Below are 15,108 nucleotides of genomic sequence, written 5' to 3'. Positions count from 1 at the left end.
ACAGAAAAAGGAAGAAGTGAGATAGAAGTTTAGATGGAGTTACTGGGGAACTTACTGATTTCGCGCATGCGCACTCCATTTTTGCCAACATAAAATCAGAAGAGTTGCGCTACTGTATATATTGTGGTCTAATGGTGCATTGCATTTTGTCTTTTCCGTTGTAAAGTGTGGAGTCGGAAAGCGTGGTTTTCTCTTAATCGAATTTCATCTACGTTTTTTTTATAAAAATCATCAAAAGAAATTACCAAAATGCCTCCTAAATTTGATCCAAATGAAATAAAGAAAGGTATTTTATTTATATTTTTTATGTAGTTTTGAGATGAAAACTTCTAAAAAATTCATAACCTTTTAAAAAAAGAAAAGTTGCTAAATTGCTCATATTTTTCATACCAGTATTTCTGAGATGCGTTGGTGGTGAAGTAGGAGCTACTTCGTCTCTTGCTCCTAAAATCGGTCCTCTTGGTTTGGTAAGTTTGATTGAAAAAAATAAAACTTCTAATTGAAACTTCTGTATCTTTTATTAAGGAAATATAATAATTTATTTGTGTGTAACAACTCTGTTATTTAATAATAATTCTTGTAAATTTTGTTATAATAAGTAATAATAAATATGAAATTCAAAATATTACAATTTTGAAATAAAATTGTAATTTTACAATAAATCTAGATTTACAAACTATATACATTATAGGACAAATATATAAGATTTATTTCTATTAGAATGTAGAATTTTATTTCTATTTCTATATAAATGAACAAAAACATTTTTAAATTAAAAAAATATATGAGCTAACATAAATAATTACTCCATATTGTTATATAATTGTTTAAATATTAAAATATTATATACAGTTTTCAAGTCTTCATATCTCCTTGGCGCCTGCATTTACAAAAAAAAATCAAAATAAACCCTCCTTAAAATCATTCCACTTTTGTCTGAAACTTTTTTCTGTATCTCATATTTTTCAAAATATTCATTTGTTAAGATTAAAATAAATCACCTTTGTATATACATACAGTGCTTTTTCACTACCTAAATACTGTATGTGTTAACTGTATACTTTTTAATGAATTTAAAATTAACATACTTTCTAGATTTACAGAAAAAAATTTATTATGATATTTTCAATAGAAACTAATTTTCTTTATGATAATACTTCTTAATTATATATATATATATATATAATGTATTAATAATTAATAATATTCATATTTTAGTCTCCCAAAAAAGTAGGAGATGACATTGCCAAGGCTACCAGTGATTGGAAAGGTTTGAAAATCACCGTTCAGCTGACTATTCAGAATAGACAAGCTACAATCTCGGTTGTACCATCTGCTGCTTCCTTGATAATTAAAGCTCTGAAAGAGCCACCCAGAGACCGTAAAAGGCAAAAAAATATCAAACATAGTGGTAATCTAACGTTTGATGATATTGTTTCCATTGCACGCGCTATGAGATCAAGATCAATGTCACGAACACTCAGTGGTACCGTTAAAGAAATCTTGGGTACATGCCAGTCAGTAGGATGTACTGTGGAAGGCAGACCACCTCATGACCTTATAGACGACATTAATGCTGGAGAACTGGAAGTCCCGGAAGAATAATTGTTGGTAGGTTTTGAGCTCTTAGTTCACTCTTTTCATTGTTGACAACAAAATTTTGACACGATGCTTGCGCGTTTTGGCTATGCAATGTTATTTGTACATATGATGTCATGTGTCCTTGGAGATGTGTTGATAATGAGCACAATTAATTCTTTACCGTACAATTCATTTATTGAGCAGAGAAATGGTATTCCGAGAAATTCATCTAATAAAGAACAATGTACGGTAATGTTTTCCAATGACTGAAGACATATCGATCAATATTCATTGTAGAATGATTGCCGTGTACAGGAAAGATATATGTCGCGGAAAACGAAATGAATGTTGATTCGCATAGTGTCTTCAGCAGATAGAAAACATTATCGCATGTTGTTCAGCGATTAGAAAACTTATTATTGCATGTTGTTTTTTATTAGATGAATTTTCCAGTAAAAACACTTTCTTCACTTAACAAATGAACTAGATGGTAAAACGACTCACTGTGCTAGTTATCATCGTCTCCAAAGTCCAAGAACACAACGCACACACACACACACACACACACACACACGCACGCACGCACGCACACGCACACACACACACACACACGCACGCACACGCACATCTACATAATATACACATAAAGTACATGTATATGTACATATACATATATGTATGTGTGTATATATGTATAGTTATGTAATTATATTCAATTTATTATGAACACAATCTTGAAATTATTTATTAACTTTAATTTTAAATAATATAAATAAAACAATAAAGTACAACAATTAGAAGGGCACTGAAACGGTTGCGCAAAAGTTATGATAATATAATGAGAATTTAGAACTTTAGAATTTAGAATTTTTTAAATAATATATATAATAGAGTCACAATGAAAAGTGTTAAATTTGAGCTCTTGGTAGGGGTTGGCATCCCATCCACCTGTTTAACACTGATTACATCTAATGATGTGTTGTGTGCTAGCAGACATTTAGCCATTGAGGAAGACAACCTCAATAAAAAATATTCTAGTAATCTTTTTTTCGACAAAAATATAATTTTACTAAATATCTTGTATTTTATGTTTTTACAGATTTTGTAAGGTGCCGAAAAATAAAAATACTTAAAACGAAATTAAATGTGTTGTAATTTTTTATTTAATTAACCATATGTTTATTATTTTATCCAATTTTATAAGTACATATGATATATATATATATATTACATAAACAATTATTAAATTGAGCATTGAAATTTTACTTTAAAATGTAATATACAAATTATTCTTTACACGTCAAACAAGACGTTAGAAAATTGATTAATTTTTTCAGAACATATTGGGATTTATACAATATATAATAATATTAATATATGCAAATTTTTTACATTTGTGTGGTTAAAACATTCATCAGTAGACATACTTTTTTTCTTTAATTCTATACTTCTCCTTTACTGTTAAATATAAAAATGTGCAGAAAATATTTACAAACTTACTGATAAATATATTTCATAAAGAATGTAATTAATGGTCAGTTATTAAATGAAAGAGACCTATAAAAATTTCATTAATCTTGTAAACGGATATGCCTTGTGGCTATAATCAGAGGACTGAGTTGACAGAGCGAGAAAGTACAGTATCTTCTGTTCTTTCATGAGAATGAAACTACTGTGCAAACTTCAATTGTTTTATTACATTAAACATAACATATGTTTATTAGTCCTTACGAATGAAAGAAAATATTGTATTTCAATAATGTATTTACACAATGCAAACGTTAAAAGTTACGATCTTTTTTAGTTTTATAAATTTACAATATGCATATTTATTATTAAATTGCATCAAAATGCACATCTTGAATTCATAATATTATAAAATTAATTATGATTGAATTATGAAAATTAAATAAAAGTTCACAAAAGATATTTGAAAAAATTGGTAATACAGAAATAATTGTTCTTGTATATTATTGTAAATAACAAAACAAATATAATAAAAATAATTAATTTTTTATTAAATTATAAGTTTCTTCTTTTAATTATTGACCCAATACATGACCTCTTCCCCAATTATGTCCTCCAAATATATTTCTTCCTTGATTCTGTTCCCCCGTAGGTCTAGGTGCAGGTACATTTCCAAACGATCGAATTCCACTTCTTTGAGGTGGAAAATAATTTTCAAGTAACCTAGGAGTATTGAGTAATTCTGGACCACCAAGTTCCTGCGGATATTTGAATTTCAAGAAGACATACAGGTGTCCTACTAGAATCCCAAACAATTCCATCATTCCGCCACCAGAAATAATCAGATTAAATCCAAATAGGACCCATGGTAGATACATGGCTTTGAATTGCGTACCTGACAATAGATTTGTTCATATAAGCCAAAATGCTAGTATCATTACAATGTAATGACATAATCATTAAGGTAGGACAGGACTATTCCGTCAATTTCAACTTTGAAGTAATACGAAAATTTATAATAGCAAATATTTTTTTGTAGCGACTTGCTTATAATTACATTACACAATCATGATTCTTCTTGAGTGCAGCCCTTGAATAATCAATACGTGCTGTTCATAAACAAACATTATCGCGAGAAATGAACGAAAAAGTCCCACTCTACCCTATGTGTAATTTATAAATAAAATAATAAAAAAAGGAGCAGAGCATACCAAACCAGAAGTTTACAATAGCATCTTTATTTAGTTGACACCAAACGTATAACACACTGAGTACCATGGGGTCCATAAGCAGCGAGAAATCGCCGAGAAGTCCGATGATAACGCAGCATATCCAATTAAACAATAAAAGAAAGCAATAATCCGCGGGCTTCCCATCATACTCTCCACGCTCTAACCTTAACGAGTAATTGTACAAAAAATAGCAATTGATCAGGAAATGAAAGCCGGTGCTTTGGCTGAGAGGATAATAAAAGACGCTTGTCACCGCCCGCCAGATTTCAAAATTATGCAGAAATCGGTCAGGCCACAACACCAACGAATGCGGGCTCAGAAATCCAAATCTGCCGAGTAATGTCAGAACCGCGGTACACAACAACCAATATCTCGTAAATATAGGCAAAGAATTGAACCAGTCTCTCACATCTGACATTTTACGTAGTTTCTACAACGCCGTTTTTGTGCTTATGATATCGCGTTACAACCAATAACTTCAATTACAGTCAATGATTGCGGAATAATGACGCGTGCGGCGTGTATAGTACGTGGGTCATAGACGTGATCAGAGATGACGTCGACGATCGGCAACAGATTATAGATGTTTTTTTAGGTTATGGTCTACACTGGTCTACACCCTACACCACCCTAAGCTGCGTTCGGATTCCTCACCGGATGGGTGTTCGCTGGGTGACTGGGTGAGTGGGCGGAGCCTAGCGAAAAGCACCCGAGTGGTTTAGGAATCTGAACGCACTCATCACCACAGCACTGACCACACCATCACTTAAAATAACTTTTAACCTAGGTTTAACTTATTTTATTATTTTATTATTTAAAATAAGTTAAACCTCGATTAAAAGTTATTTTAAGTAATAAAATAAGTTAAATCTCGTACCTTGTAACCGTCGGTTAAACTTAACCGAGGTTGGTGAAAGAGACCCTAATGCCCGTGTCACACTACACATTGGAGACTGAGGATTGCGAATTGAGGATTAGAATTCAACCAATTAGAACGAAACAGATTAAACTTAAAATTACCTGATTGGTCGAATTCTAATCCTTAATTCGCAATCCTCAATCTCCAATGCATAGTGTGACACGGGCATAAGGCCGGAATCAGACTACGCATTGAAGATTTAGGTTAAAGATTGAAGATTGAAATTTGACCAATAAGGACAAAGAAATTTTAGCTCCTTTCGTTTCGATTGATCAAATCTGAATTTTTCAATCTTCAACCTCAATCTTCAACGCGTAGTCTGATTCCGGCCTAAAATCCAGTGTCCACGATGCTAGAAATCCGTCCGAGATCTCGGATGAAGAAAGAATTGACCAATCGCATTGATCATGTGACTAAATTGTTTAAATGTGATTGGTTAATTCTTTCTCTCTCCGAGATCTCGGACCAATTTCTAGCATCGTGGACACAAGGCTTAAGGCCAGTATTCATAGTAGATTCTTATTGGCTGCGTTCAGCAGACTCAACAGTTTTGCAACCGTTTTATGATTGTCTGCTGAGATAGGACCATTCTTCTAGATCTAAAAGTATGATCCAATCAGCTCGAAGGAAACTTCCAACAGTTGCAAAACGAACGTTCTGCTGAACGCAGCCGTTGTAACTTCGGCGTAAATCAAGCCGTGTAAACTGGTGTAAACGTAGTCATTGAGTGTTCAATGAGGGCTTGCATCTTATTGACATATTCCGTTAGAAAAAGATATAAACTAACAGATACAAGAGTTCACTGAGTGTATAGTGAGCGGTCATGCTTCTGGATGCACTCATTGTTGATGATTTTAATTCAAAACCATAAACAAGAACGAATTTTAATATAGATGTATACATACATAAATTGTCGAATTAGTAAAATAAATTTACAAAAATTTATTCATAAAAAATTATTTTATTGAATTTTTATATATTAATACAATTATAAAATAATCAAATTTTATCTTTACTATACACACACACATGCACGTATACATTCGTATTTTTCGTAGTGATAATACAGATTATATAAAACAAAAAAAAAATAGCTCAAACGCGTAACTATGTATAGGTTTTGTGCAAAAAAAAATCATTGAGTATCATTATATCATTCTTTCTATTGCTTTTGAACATACACATGTATAAAGTTTAACATTCTGTATTACAGAATATAGCCCGCACGTGGCTTTCTTTACAATAGTATCTCATTAAAAACTTATTAAGGAACTCCATATGTTTTGTATTATTAATCGAAACTAAATATTTCTTGTTCATTCTATTTCCTGACCAAGAGATTGGGGATTCATGAATTATCTTTCAATAATGATTGCAGTTATCTCTTGCAATACAGATTTTCTTGCATTAGCTTCAAATTATATACATATATATTTGTGTATATGTATACATACATATATATATATATATGAATGTGTATGTGTGTGAAAATATATATATATATATGAGTTAATCTGATAAAAAGTTCACAGATTATGAAAATCAATGTCTGAAGGTTTTTTAAGTATGCCCCCTACTTATCTTATAATCTTGAGATAAGTGTCATCCCCCTATTTCTAATTATTGTGAAGAAAAATGTGAACTTTTTTTATTAGACTTACAAGGTGTCTCTTAAAAAGCGCTGATAGACGAGATATAGCGCTATTCCAGAAAAAAAATTGCATTTAAAACTTATGAATCATTTTGCAATCTTTTTTAGTTATCTCACCAAAAAATGTCTAAAATCGACACATAAGACAACTGCAAGAAATTTTTAAGAGTCCATCTATAAGATATTTCTTAAAGATTACTGAAAAATATCTTAAAATTGTTTTATTCATTAATTTCACCCACTTATTCGACAATCTTTAGAAACTAATGTCGTTAACTACTGCGAAAATGTTTTATAAGTTTTAAACTCAGTTTTTGATTAGGAATAGCACTATATGGTTCGTGGGCGCCTTTTAAGATACGCCCTGTATATGCATCACACACACAACACACACACACACACATTATACACATGTACACACCACATACGCGCGCACACACACATACATACATATACACATATGTAGTTTAATCATCAAAACCACTTGTTCTTTTTGTTTTCCTTTGCCTTGGACTTTGTTTTGGAGTTCTAGGAGATTTATCTGTAAACAAGCATTTGTTTTATATTATTTTTTATTCTAAAGTTCTTTACGTGATATCTTTTAATTCAGTAATGCCACCGGCGAGATAATATTAATAGTATCTCGTCGGTGGTAATGCAAATCAAGAAATTTGTAATATCAACCATTTATATAATTTGTAGCAATTGAGATTCGATAGTGGAATCTATTATTATTAAATGAAAAGACAAAAAACTAAGAAGCAATATTCCACTAATTTTTGTAAATATATTTTACAAAGGACTATACATAGCTGGATTTTGCAATTTGGTCCTTAAAACATAACGAATCAAATTATCTGTACCTCAATTGTACTGTATAGTGCAAATAATAGAACGAATTTTTGTCTAAAAAAAAAAAAAAAAAACCACGCTCTGTATGGATTTGCTAACAACTTTTCTTGTTACAAATATCATAATTACATTGTAATTTTCTTAGTATTTTAGTTATAATTGACCAAAAATTCAGCAAATATTTTAGCCATGATTCCTACCAAGCCTTATAAATGCTAAATTATAGCTAGGTGTGAAGTTCCACAACTTCTCAATTTCATTAAAAAGTTACTGTCCGATTAGTAAATTACTTGACTGATTTTAGATATAACTATGTAAGCAATTTTCATTAGCTTTTGATAAATCTATTACTTACTGATTCTATTGAGAGTTTCCTTTGGTAGCCAATCATAATCTACATTGTTAGGGTTAGATGTACCCATTTCTACTGGTACTTTACGAGTAGTAGAAGAACGCGATTTGCGTCCCAGAGATGATAACAATTGCTGACCTCCTACAAGGGTCAATATAACACATGCTGCAAGAAATACATAAAGAAAAATAGTTTCTCCATCAAGACCATCGTCTATCTCTATAATTTGTACAGTTTCATTGAAGACCGCTTCATTGTAGGAAACACCATTCTGCAAAAAAATATAATATATCAATACGCGCAAGTAACATATTCTTAACATATATAGAATTAAAAAAGGTATTTACAGGGTGTCCTATTTTAGATAATGCATTATGATTTCTCGAAATCTTTGGTAGATACGGAAAATTGTTTCATACAAAAGTTGTATGGTTCGGAGGGGGACACCCGCTTGCATTAAAAATTCATTTTTACATAAAAATGAAAATAAGAGGTACAACCTCCAATGGCCTTGATCTTGACAAATATTATCCAGGACATGATCCTGAACAATATTCAAGAGGTTTTAGCCATCGGTCGGACAACTTGCGTGATGCTAATGTCGGCTGTACTGTAACTTTCGAGCCTTATAACTCGAAAAATACTTAATGAAAAAATATTTTATTATAGTGTTTTGAAAAGCTCTTGAGATAAGCTACAAGAAAATGTAATGAAAAATAGGGTTCCATTTAAAAAAATTAACGTGATCTTGACCTGGCCACCCAAGGTCAAATCAATGGTATCTTCTTATGTCCCCCTCCAAACCATACAACTTTTGTTTGAAACATTTTTCCGTATCTATCATAGTTTTCGAGAAAAATCTTAACGCATTATTTAAAATGGGACACCCTGTATAATAAATAAAAAATGTTACACATATAGTGAAATGATTAATTCTTCAAAATCAAACATTTTTAGATTAATTTTAATAATATAATTTTCTTGCTTTTTTACGTATCACTTTTCTATATGTAAATATAAAATTGTACTTATGAACTCTTACTTTGACGTTTAAAGTATTCTAAAGTAAGCGGTATACGATACATGTTTTCTTGCTGACTTGTTTTTGTTCTAGTAAATGTACTAGAATTGCACATAGAGATGTGTTCGAATTCCTACTCAGGTGTTCACAGGGTATCGTGTCACCTTTGTTTAATATTCAGTAAACAAAAATGAAATGATATACCTGGGGCACTTAGTTGGGAATCTGCACTTAGCTTAGAACACATAATTTTTAGTAATTTACTTGAATGCAAGCAATCAAGTAAGAAAACGTATATCATGTGCTGCTGGCTTAAATTTGTTATTCTTACATGCTTCTTATTCAAGTTATATCATGTATTTTTCTTTTGTCTAGATCGTAAATTTATTAAATGTTTTTATATGTAACATGTTATATTTAATATCATACATACGGTATCTTTATAATTCAGGTTAACATTCAAGCCAAACGGCCTTCCAGCGAAACTTTCAGATGGTATAAAAGAATAAGCTAAGGTAGCTTCATGTTTTGGTTTCACAACTTTGTTAAATGTGAACGTGGAGAAATTTTGAATATAGAAATTAAAGTCCATTGCATAACGGAAGGAAGCATCCAATGATTCCAAAACAAAGTCATTTTCACCCTTATTAGTAAATCCAACAAGAAATTCTATTATATTTCCAGCTGGCAATTCTGTCAAATTCAAAATGAATTTTAGTATTATAAAAAAAATATCGTACATTTTAACCTTAACAGTAAAAAAATCAATAAAAATACCAAGATTAGATAACGAATTATGAATAGGTTTGGTGAAAAGTATTGTTGTATCAGCATCAACTGAAGCATTACTAGTATCTTCTTCTGTTTCTTCATCAGTTATTATACTACCTTCTTCACCTTCTACGTCAACAATATCATCAATATTCTCATCTTCTTGAGCATAAACGTATGCTGCAAGTTTAAAAATACAAATATGTAAGGATCTATCAAATTTTACATAATATTTAATCTAAATAAATTTAAAATCAAATAACAAGAAATACAGGACTCTCAGTTTATACAAAATACAATAGAAATAAATTTAATATAACATAAATTTAAATATTAATTCATGTTAAATGTATTTAAAGCAAATTAATATATTTAAATAATTTAAGTAAGTCATGTAATATATAAAATTAAACAAGTAGCAACAGTCATAATAATTATTAAAATAACAAAATAAGCAAACGGTTCAATTAATAATAAATCAAAATAATAAAAACTAATGGCTAGTCCATTATAGACTTTCTACAATAAGGCATTATCTAAGTCTTAAGCTATAAGAAATTGACCAGTCATAATTAATTGTTCTTCTAATATTCGACAGTGATTGGTTTAATTTTTTATGATTTAAACTTAAAACTTAAGTAACAGCTTATTGTAAAAAGTCCATTAAGATTTCCAACTACCAACTGATTATAGATTCAGCTTAATTGTATTACAAGCAACGAGTTACTTCTATTCCCTAAATAATATATTATAAAATTATGATATAAGTGTTTCAATATCTTAGTATACAAATGTAAGAATTGGCATAATAAAAATTAGAAAATTGTCGGAATATTTAAAAATATCATTTAATTGTTTATTCAAAATATTTAAAAATATCATTTAATTGTTTATCCGAAATATTTAATACTGAATCATTATGAAGCAGAAAAATTGCAAACTTAAGTCAGGTATATTATAATTTTGATTCTTATGTACATCCTGTGAAATATAGTTACACAAATAAATTATAAATCGAATTACCTCCATTTGCTGCGAGTGCAATTGTTGAAACAATCAAGAATAAGAAAATGTTAAAGTATCCCATTTTAATCTGCTGTTCAATAGGTACGCTTCTGTTAAGAATACACGAATTTATTCTATCTCAACATCCACTGATCCTACAATGCTCCGACATAACGTGTAATTATCATGACCACGCTCTACCTCCTCATGCTACGTGGAACTTTACCACTGTTCTGTTCACCACGATAGTCGTCAAATCGTCAACGTGGAACTGATCATGGTGTCATGGTGAAAGAAATCGAGGTGTGCTTGTTCTCGAGACGAATTTCGCAGATACCAAAAGCGGCCATTTAAACATTTGCACCGCGGTAATTTTGAAGTGACATATGTCGAGGTTTATCCACGAGAATTGCTCCCGACGCCAACGAGATACTATTCACGTGATAACTTTTGTCGCAAAACTGTTACAGTGACAATTTTATACATGAAAAAGGGTAAAAAGCGTTAAATTTGACATTTGAGCAACAGATTTGACATGTTCGTAATTTTTACGTGTCATTTGCGGGAGCGGTGCACTTGTACATACACAGTAGAGTGGGTATAAAGAGAGTGACGCCAACGCATGTGCCTAATGCTGATTGGCTCCGCCATTTATAGCAAAACTTCCGGTTAATTGTCAGGTTAGATAGTTGCAGACAAGAAGACTAGGGCCGGTATTCATAGTTCGTTCTTATTTCAAGACTGCCTTAAGTAATGTCTTAAGACGCTAATACAGTCCTCTGATTGGTTCGTGATATCTTAAGACTGCACTTAAGACAATCTTAAATATAAGAATCGACTATGAATACCAGCCTAGAACTAAGGAGGATCAACTCATGCCAATAGCAGTAGTGGGGGTGAGGCAAAAAGTGGCGACGGATAACTTCCCCCACTCTTGCGCTTCATTAGTCCTCTCTGTCGCTCTATATAGTTGTCGCTCTATCGTTCTATAATCGTCACTTTGTCGCTCTTATATCGAACTTTCACACAATGCGCAGTGCCGCTACACATCGTGTGAATAGCCGCGGACGTTTTTTGACTCACCCCCACCACGCGAGTTGATCCTCCTTAGTTCTAGTCTTCTTGGTTGCAGAGTACAAACTCTAGCTGCGTTCAGCAGACTCAACAGTTTTGTAACCGTTTTATGATTGTCTGCTGAGATAGGACCATTCTTCTAGATCTAAAAGTATGATCCAATCAGCTCGAAAGAAACTTCCAACAGTTGCAAAACGAACGTTCTGCTGAACGCAGCCTCTGTAAAATAGCCATGGTAGGGTCGGAAAATCAAACAGGGGATTTACAATTGCCATTTAATCCTGCTTATTAGATTAGGTTAAATACAAACATTATACTCACTTTATAAATGTTTTCTTGTTGCAAAAAACGCTGTATCCAAAAATTATATGGGAAGTAAGACGATGGCAATGCATAATTATATTAAATAATTATATTATTATATTACTGATATGTAGAGTTTATATGCAGTACAGTTTATACGCAAATATTATTTTCTTATGATAAATGTTAATTACATTCTAAAATCTTATAAATGTTACAATAAAATATTTATGTTAAAATAATCCAAATATTTAATAATATAATTTGTTTGTGAAATTGAATGTACTTTTAACATTGATTATATAATTTATTTCTTTTTTAATTTATGATATGTACTTGTGATATGCATTGATTATATATTAACAAATTATTTTAATAAAGCAAATTTTTATTAATACTTTGTATATAAAATTTTTTCTTTTTATTAATATTTTGTATATAAAATCTTTTTTTTTATTTGATTTGAGTTACTTCAATCTTAACGTTACATTAACTGAGTTAGTATTTTGTTCATGCAACTTTTAACGTAAATTAATTTTATGAGCCATTATCCTTAACTTAATTTTAAAAAATTAACTAACTCAACTCTGCTTTTATCGTTATTTTCTATGCAATAAATATGCATGCAACGTGCATAAACGAGATTCAAAAGAAAAAACTTATGTTTGAAATTGCCGCTATATGATGAGTATTGCTATTATATATTTGCTAGAAATGGCGACATCAGGCAATTGACGTGACTCTCTTTATACCCACTCTAGTACACAATTTAATTGCACATACCATTCACATCGGTTTTTTTCTCTCCAGAAGGAAAGAAGAGGAAGCAAGAGGCCTGTCCTTTTTGGCTGAACTTTTGCACCAGTTCATCTTTCTTTCTCTTTTTTCTTCCTGAAGAGAAAAGGAAGAAAGATATATATCAAGTACATATATAGCATATTAGTGATTCAAGATTGAATTATTTAAGCATTTTAAAGTCTAGCTTCGATCGATATAGAGTTCTAGTTTATCGATTATTTATCATTGGGTGCATTCAGTACCGCGACCGCTCATTGAGCGCTCAGTGAGCTCTTGTATCTGTTTGGTCTATATTTTTAGTTCTAACGGAATATGCCAATAAAATGTAAGCGCTCACTGAGCGCTCATTGAGCAGTTGTAGTACTAAATGCACCCATTATTTATCATTATTTTATTTTTATTACATATTTTATTAATTTACGATATTTTATAACAGTAATTTTATATTATATTTTCAAATTTTTAATTTATTTTTACTTTTATCATACATTGATCAATATAAAGTTTAAACATTGATCAATGTTGTATTTGAATATGGCGCTGCATCGATGGCTAATTTCTGATTGGATGGTTTATTGTTTGGCCGCCATTATGCGCGTTGGTTCACCTTTCTTAGGGCGCGTTCACACCTTGACGGAAAAGCAGCAGCCAATCAGAACTCGCGCTGATATTCGACAATTTCGGCTTTTTGTATTAGGGTGCCATTACATGAGCGCGAAAACGCGGAAACGCGCAACCAATCAGTAATCGGTAAAATGCGAAACCATAACAGCGGATTGCTTCTGATTGGTTACGCGTTTCCGCATTTCCGCGTTTCCGCGCTCATGTAATGGCACTCTTACTTACTACCAGCGCGGGTTGTGATTGGCCACTGTTTTTCCGCTTTCTGCTTTTCCGTCAAGGTGTGAACGCGCCCTTATTCCACCATGGTTCTGATTCCGTTCCGCTGTTTCTTTCTCCATGGAAACTCATGTGGGGTCTGCAGGAGCCATGATACGGGGTCTACAATAGAAGTCATATCAGTCGTAGAATCTTAAGTCGTAGAAAATTGATCAATCACAGTTGATTATTCTTCTCATATTAGACTGTGATTGGTCAATTTTCTACGACTTAAGACTCTACGACTGCTACGACTTCTATTGTAGACCCCGTATAAGACTCTATAACCACTGCGACTTCTATTGTAGACCCCGTATCATGGCTTCTGCACACTGGACACGGAAAAGTTCACCGCGCGACAAAATGCGACGCGGTAATCAATGAACATGTTAGGAGCTGTAAGCTTATTGGCTACCGTCTCACATTTTGCCGCGCGGCAAGCGTTTCCGCGTCCAGTGTGCAGGAACCACTAGCCTCAGGTTTCTCTCTTGTTCAGCTAAAAAGAACAGGCTTATAAGCATGTGAAATTGTATCTTAAAGGTGCCTTTTCATGCTGACACTCGACGCTTATTTTCGGCGTCAAAATAAGATCGCGTGAAGGTACCTTTTTATGCTGACGCTCAACGCTCATTTTCGGCGTCAAAATAAGTCAGGTGATGGAAATTGACGAATATCAAGCTTGATCACATAACCTATTTTGATGCTGAAAATGAACATCGAGCGTCAGCATAAAAAAGCACCTTGATAAAAATTGACGAATATCGAGCGTCAATTTTAATCACGCGACCTATTTTGACGTTAAAAATGAATGTCGAGCGTCAGCATGAAAAGGCACCTTAATAGTTTTGCGACAAAAGTCACCACGTCACAGAATAGGTAAGAATAAAGTCACTACAACTATAAAGTACGTAAACTCGCATCCATTTTGTCGCAAAACGCGGCCATTTCGAATTTATGCATTTGTATTACGTGCTTTATTTGGAAAAATGAAGTCGTCAAGTATGTAAATCAATGTTTTTTAGTTGTAATTAGTTTATTTATGAACAAAAGAATATGTACGAATGCTTAATTTATGTGTTTTTTAGTTTAATACGGGTTTATTTGTTGTAGAAGTTTAGTGCATGAAAGTGCACGAAGGGACGCGTAAGTCCTGGGTTGAATTAATGGCGTTTTGTGCTCTCCTCGTGTAACGCTCTAACCAAT

At 32.1% G+C, this 15,108-nt stretch overlaps 3 protein-coding genes across 3 annotated transcripts; 1 reads left to right on the top strand and 2 right to left on the bottom strand.

Moving 5' to 3' along the window:
* The first annotated feature begins 146 nt into the window (after nt 1–146).
* On the top strand, nt 147–2,715 carry RpL12 (ribosomal protein L12). Its single transcript, XM_018453045.1, has 4 exons — nt 147–286; nt 394–467; nt 1,219–1,611; nt 2,681–2,715. The coding sequence occupies exons 1-3, from the start codon at nt 250–252 to the stop codon at nt 1,603–1,605; spliced, it is 498 nt and encodes a 165-aa protein (XP_018308547.1). The 5' UTR covers nt 147–249; the 3' UTR covers nt 1,606–1,611; nt 2,681–2,715.
* A 900-nt stretch (nt 2,716–3,615) lies between these two features.
* Nucleotides 3,616–4,946, bottom strand: Der-1 (derlin 1). The gene is made up of 2 exons (XM_018453049.1): nt 4,260–4,946; nt 3,616–3,943 (listed from the first exon to the last, which is right to left on the bottom strand). The coding sequence occupies exons 1-2, from the start codon at nt 4,696–4,698 to the stop codon at nt 3,624–3,626; spliced, it is 759 nt and encodes a 252-aa protein (XP_018308551.1). The 5' UTR covers nt 4,699–4,946; the 3' UTR covers nt 3,616–3,623.
* Nucleotides 4,947–7,005: 2,059 nt separating this feature from the next.
* On the bottom strand, nt 7,006–11,258 carry l(1)G0320 (signal sequence receptor subunit 1 l(1)G0320). Its single transcript, XM_018453087.1, has 5 exons — nt 10,870–11,258; nt 9,853–10,026; nt 9,509–9,768; nt 8,058–8,325; nt 7,006–7,391 (listed from the first exon to the last, which is right to left on the bottom strand). The coding sequence occupies exons 1-5, from the start codon at nt 10,931–10,933 to the stop codon at nt 7,318–7,320; spliced, it is 840 nt and encodes a 279-aa protein (XP_018308589.1). The 5' UTR covers nt 10,934–11,258; the 3' UTR covers nt 7,006–7,317.
* Nucleotides 11,259–15,108: the final 3,850 nt, after the last annotated feature.

The sequence above is a fragment of the Mycetomoellerius zeteki genome, unplaced genomic scaffold (assembly GCF_001594055.1).
Source record: "Mycetomoellerius zeteki isolate Tzet28-1 unplaced genomic scaffold, Tzet1.0 scaffold364, whole genome shotgun sequence".
Taxonomy (NCBI): domain Eukaryota; kingdom Metazoa; phylum Arthropoda; class Insecta; order Hymenoptera; family Formicidae; genus Mycetomoellerius; species Mycetomoellerius zeteki.
This window is presented reverse-complemented; position numbering and strand designations above follow the sequence as displayed.

Coding starts and splice junctions, on each gene's coding strand:
- RpL12 (XM_018453045.1), top strand. CDS start 250: ATGCCTCCTAAATTTGATCCAAATGAAATAAAGAAAG. Junction 287..393: donor TCCAAATGAAATAAAGAAAG/GTATTTTATTTA, acceptor TTTTCATACCAG/TATTTCTGAGATGCGTTGGT. Junction 468..1,218: donor AAATCGGTCCTCTTGGTTTG/GTAAGTTTGATT, acceptor TTCATATTTTAG/TCTCCCAAAAAAGTAGGAGA.
- Der-1 (XM_018453049.1), bottom strand. CDS start 4,698: ATGTCAGATGTGAGAGACTGGTTCAATTCTTTGCCTATATTTACGAGA. Junction 3,944..4,259: donor TATTGTAAACTTCTGGTTTG/GTATGCTCTGCT, acceptor ATCTATTGTCAG/GTACGCAATTCAAAGCCATG.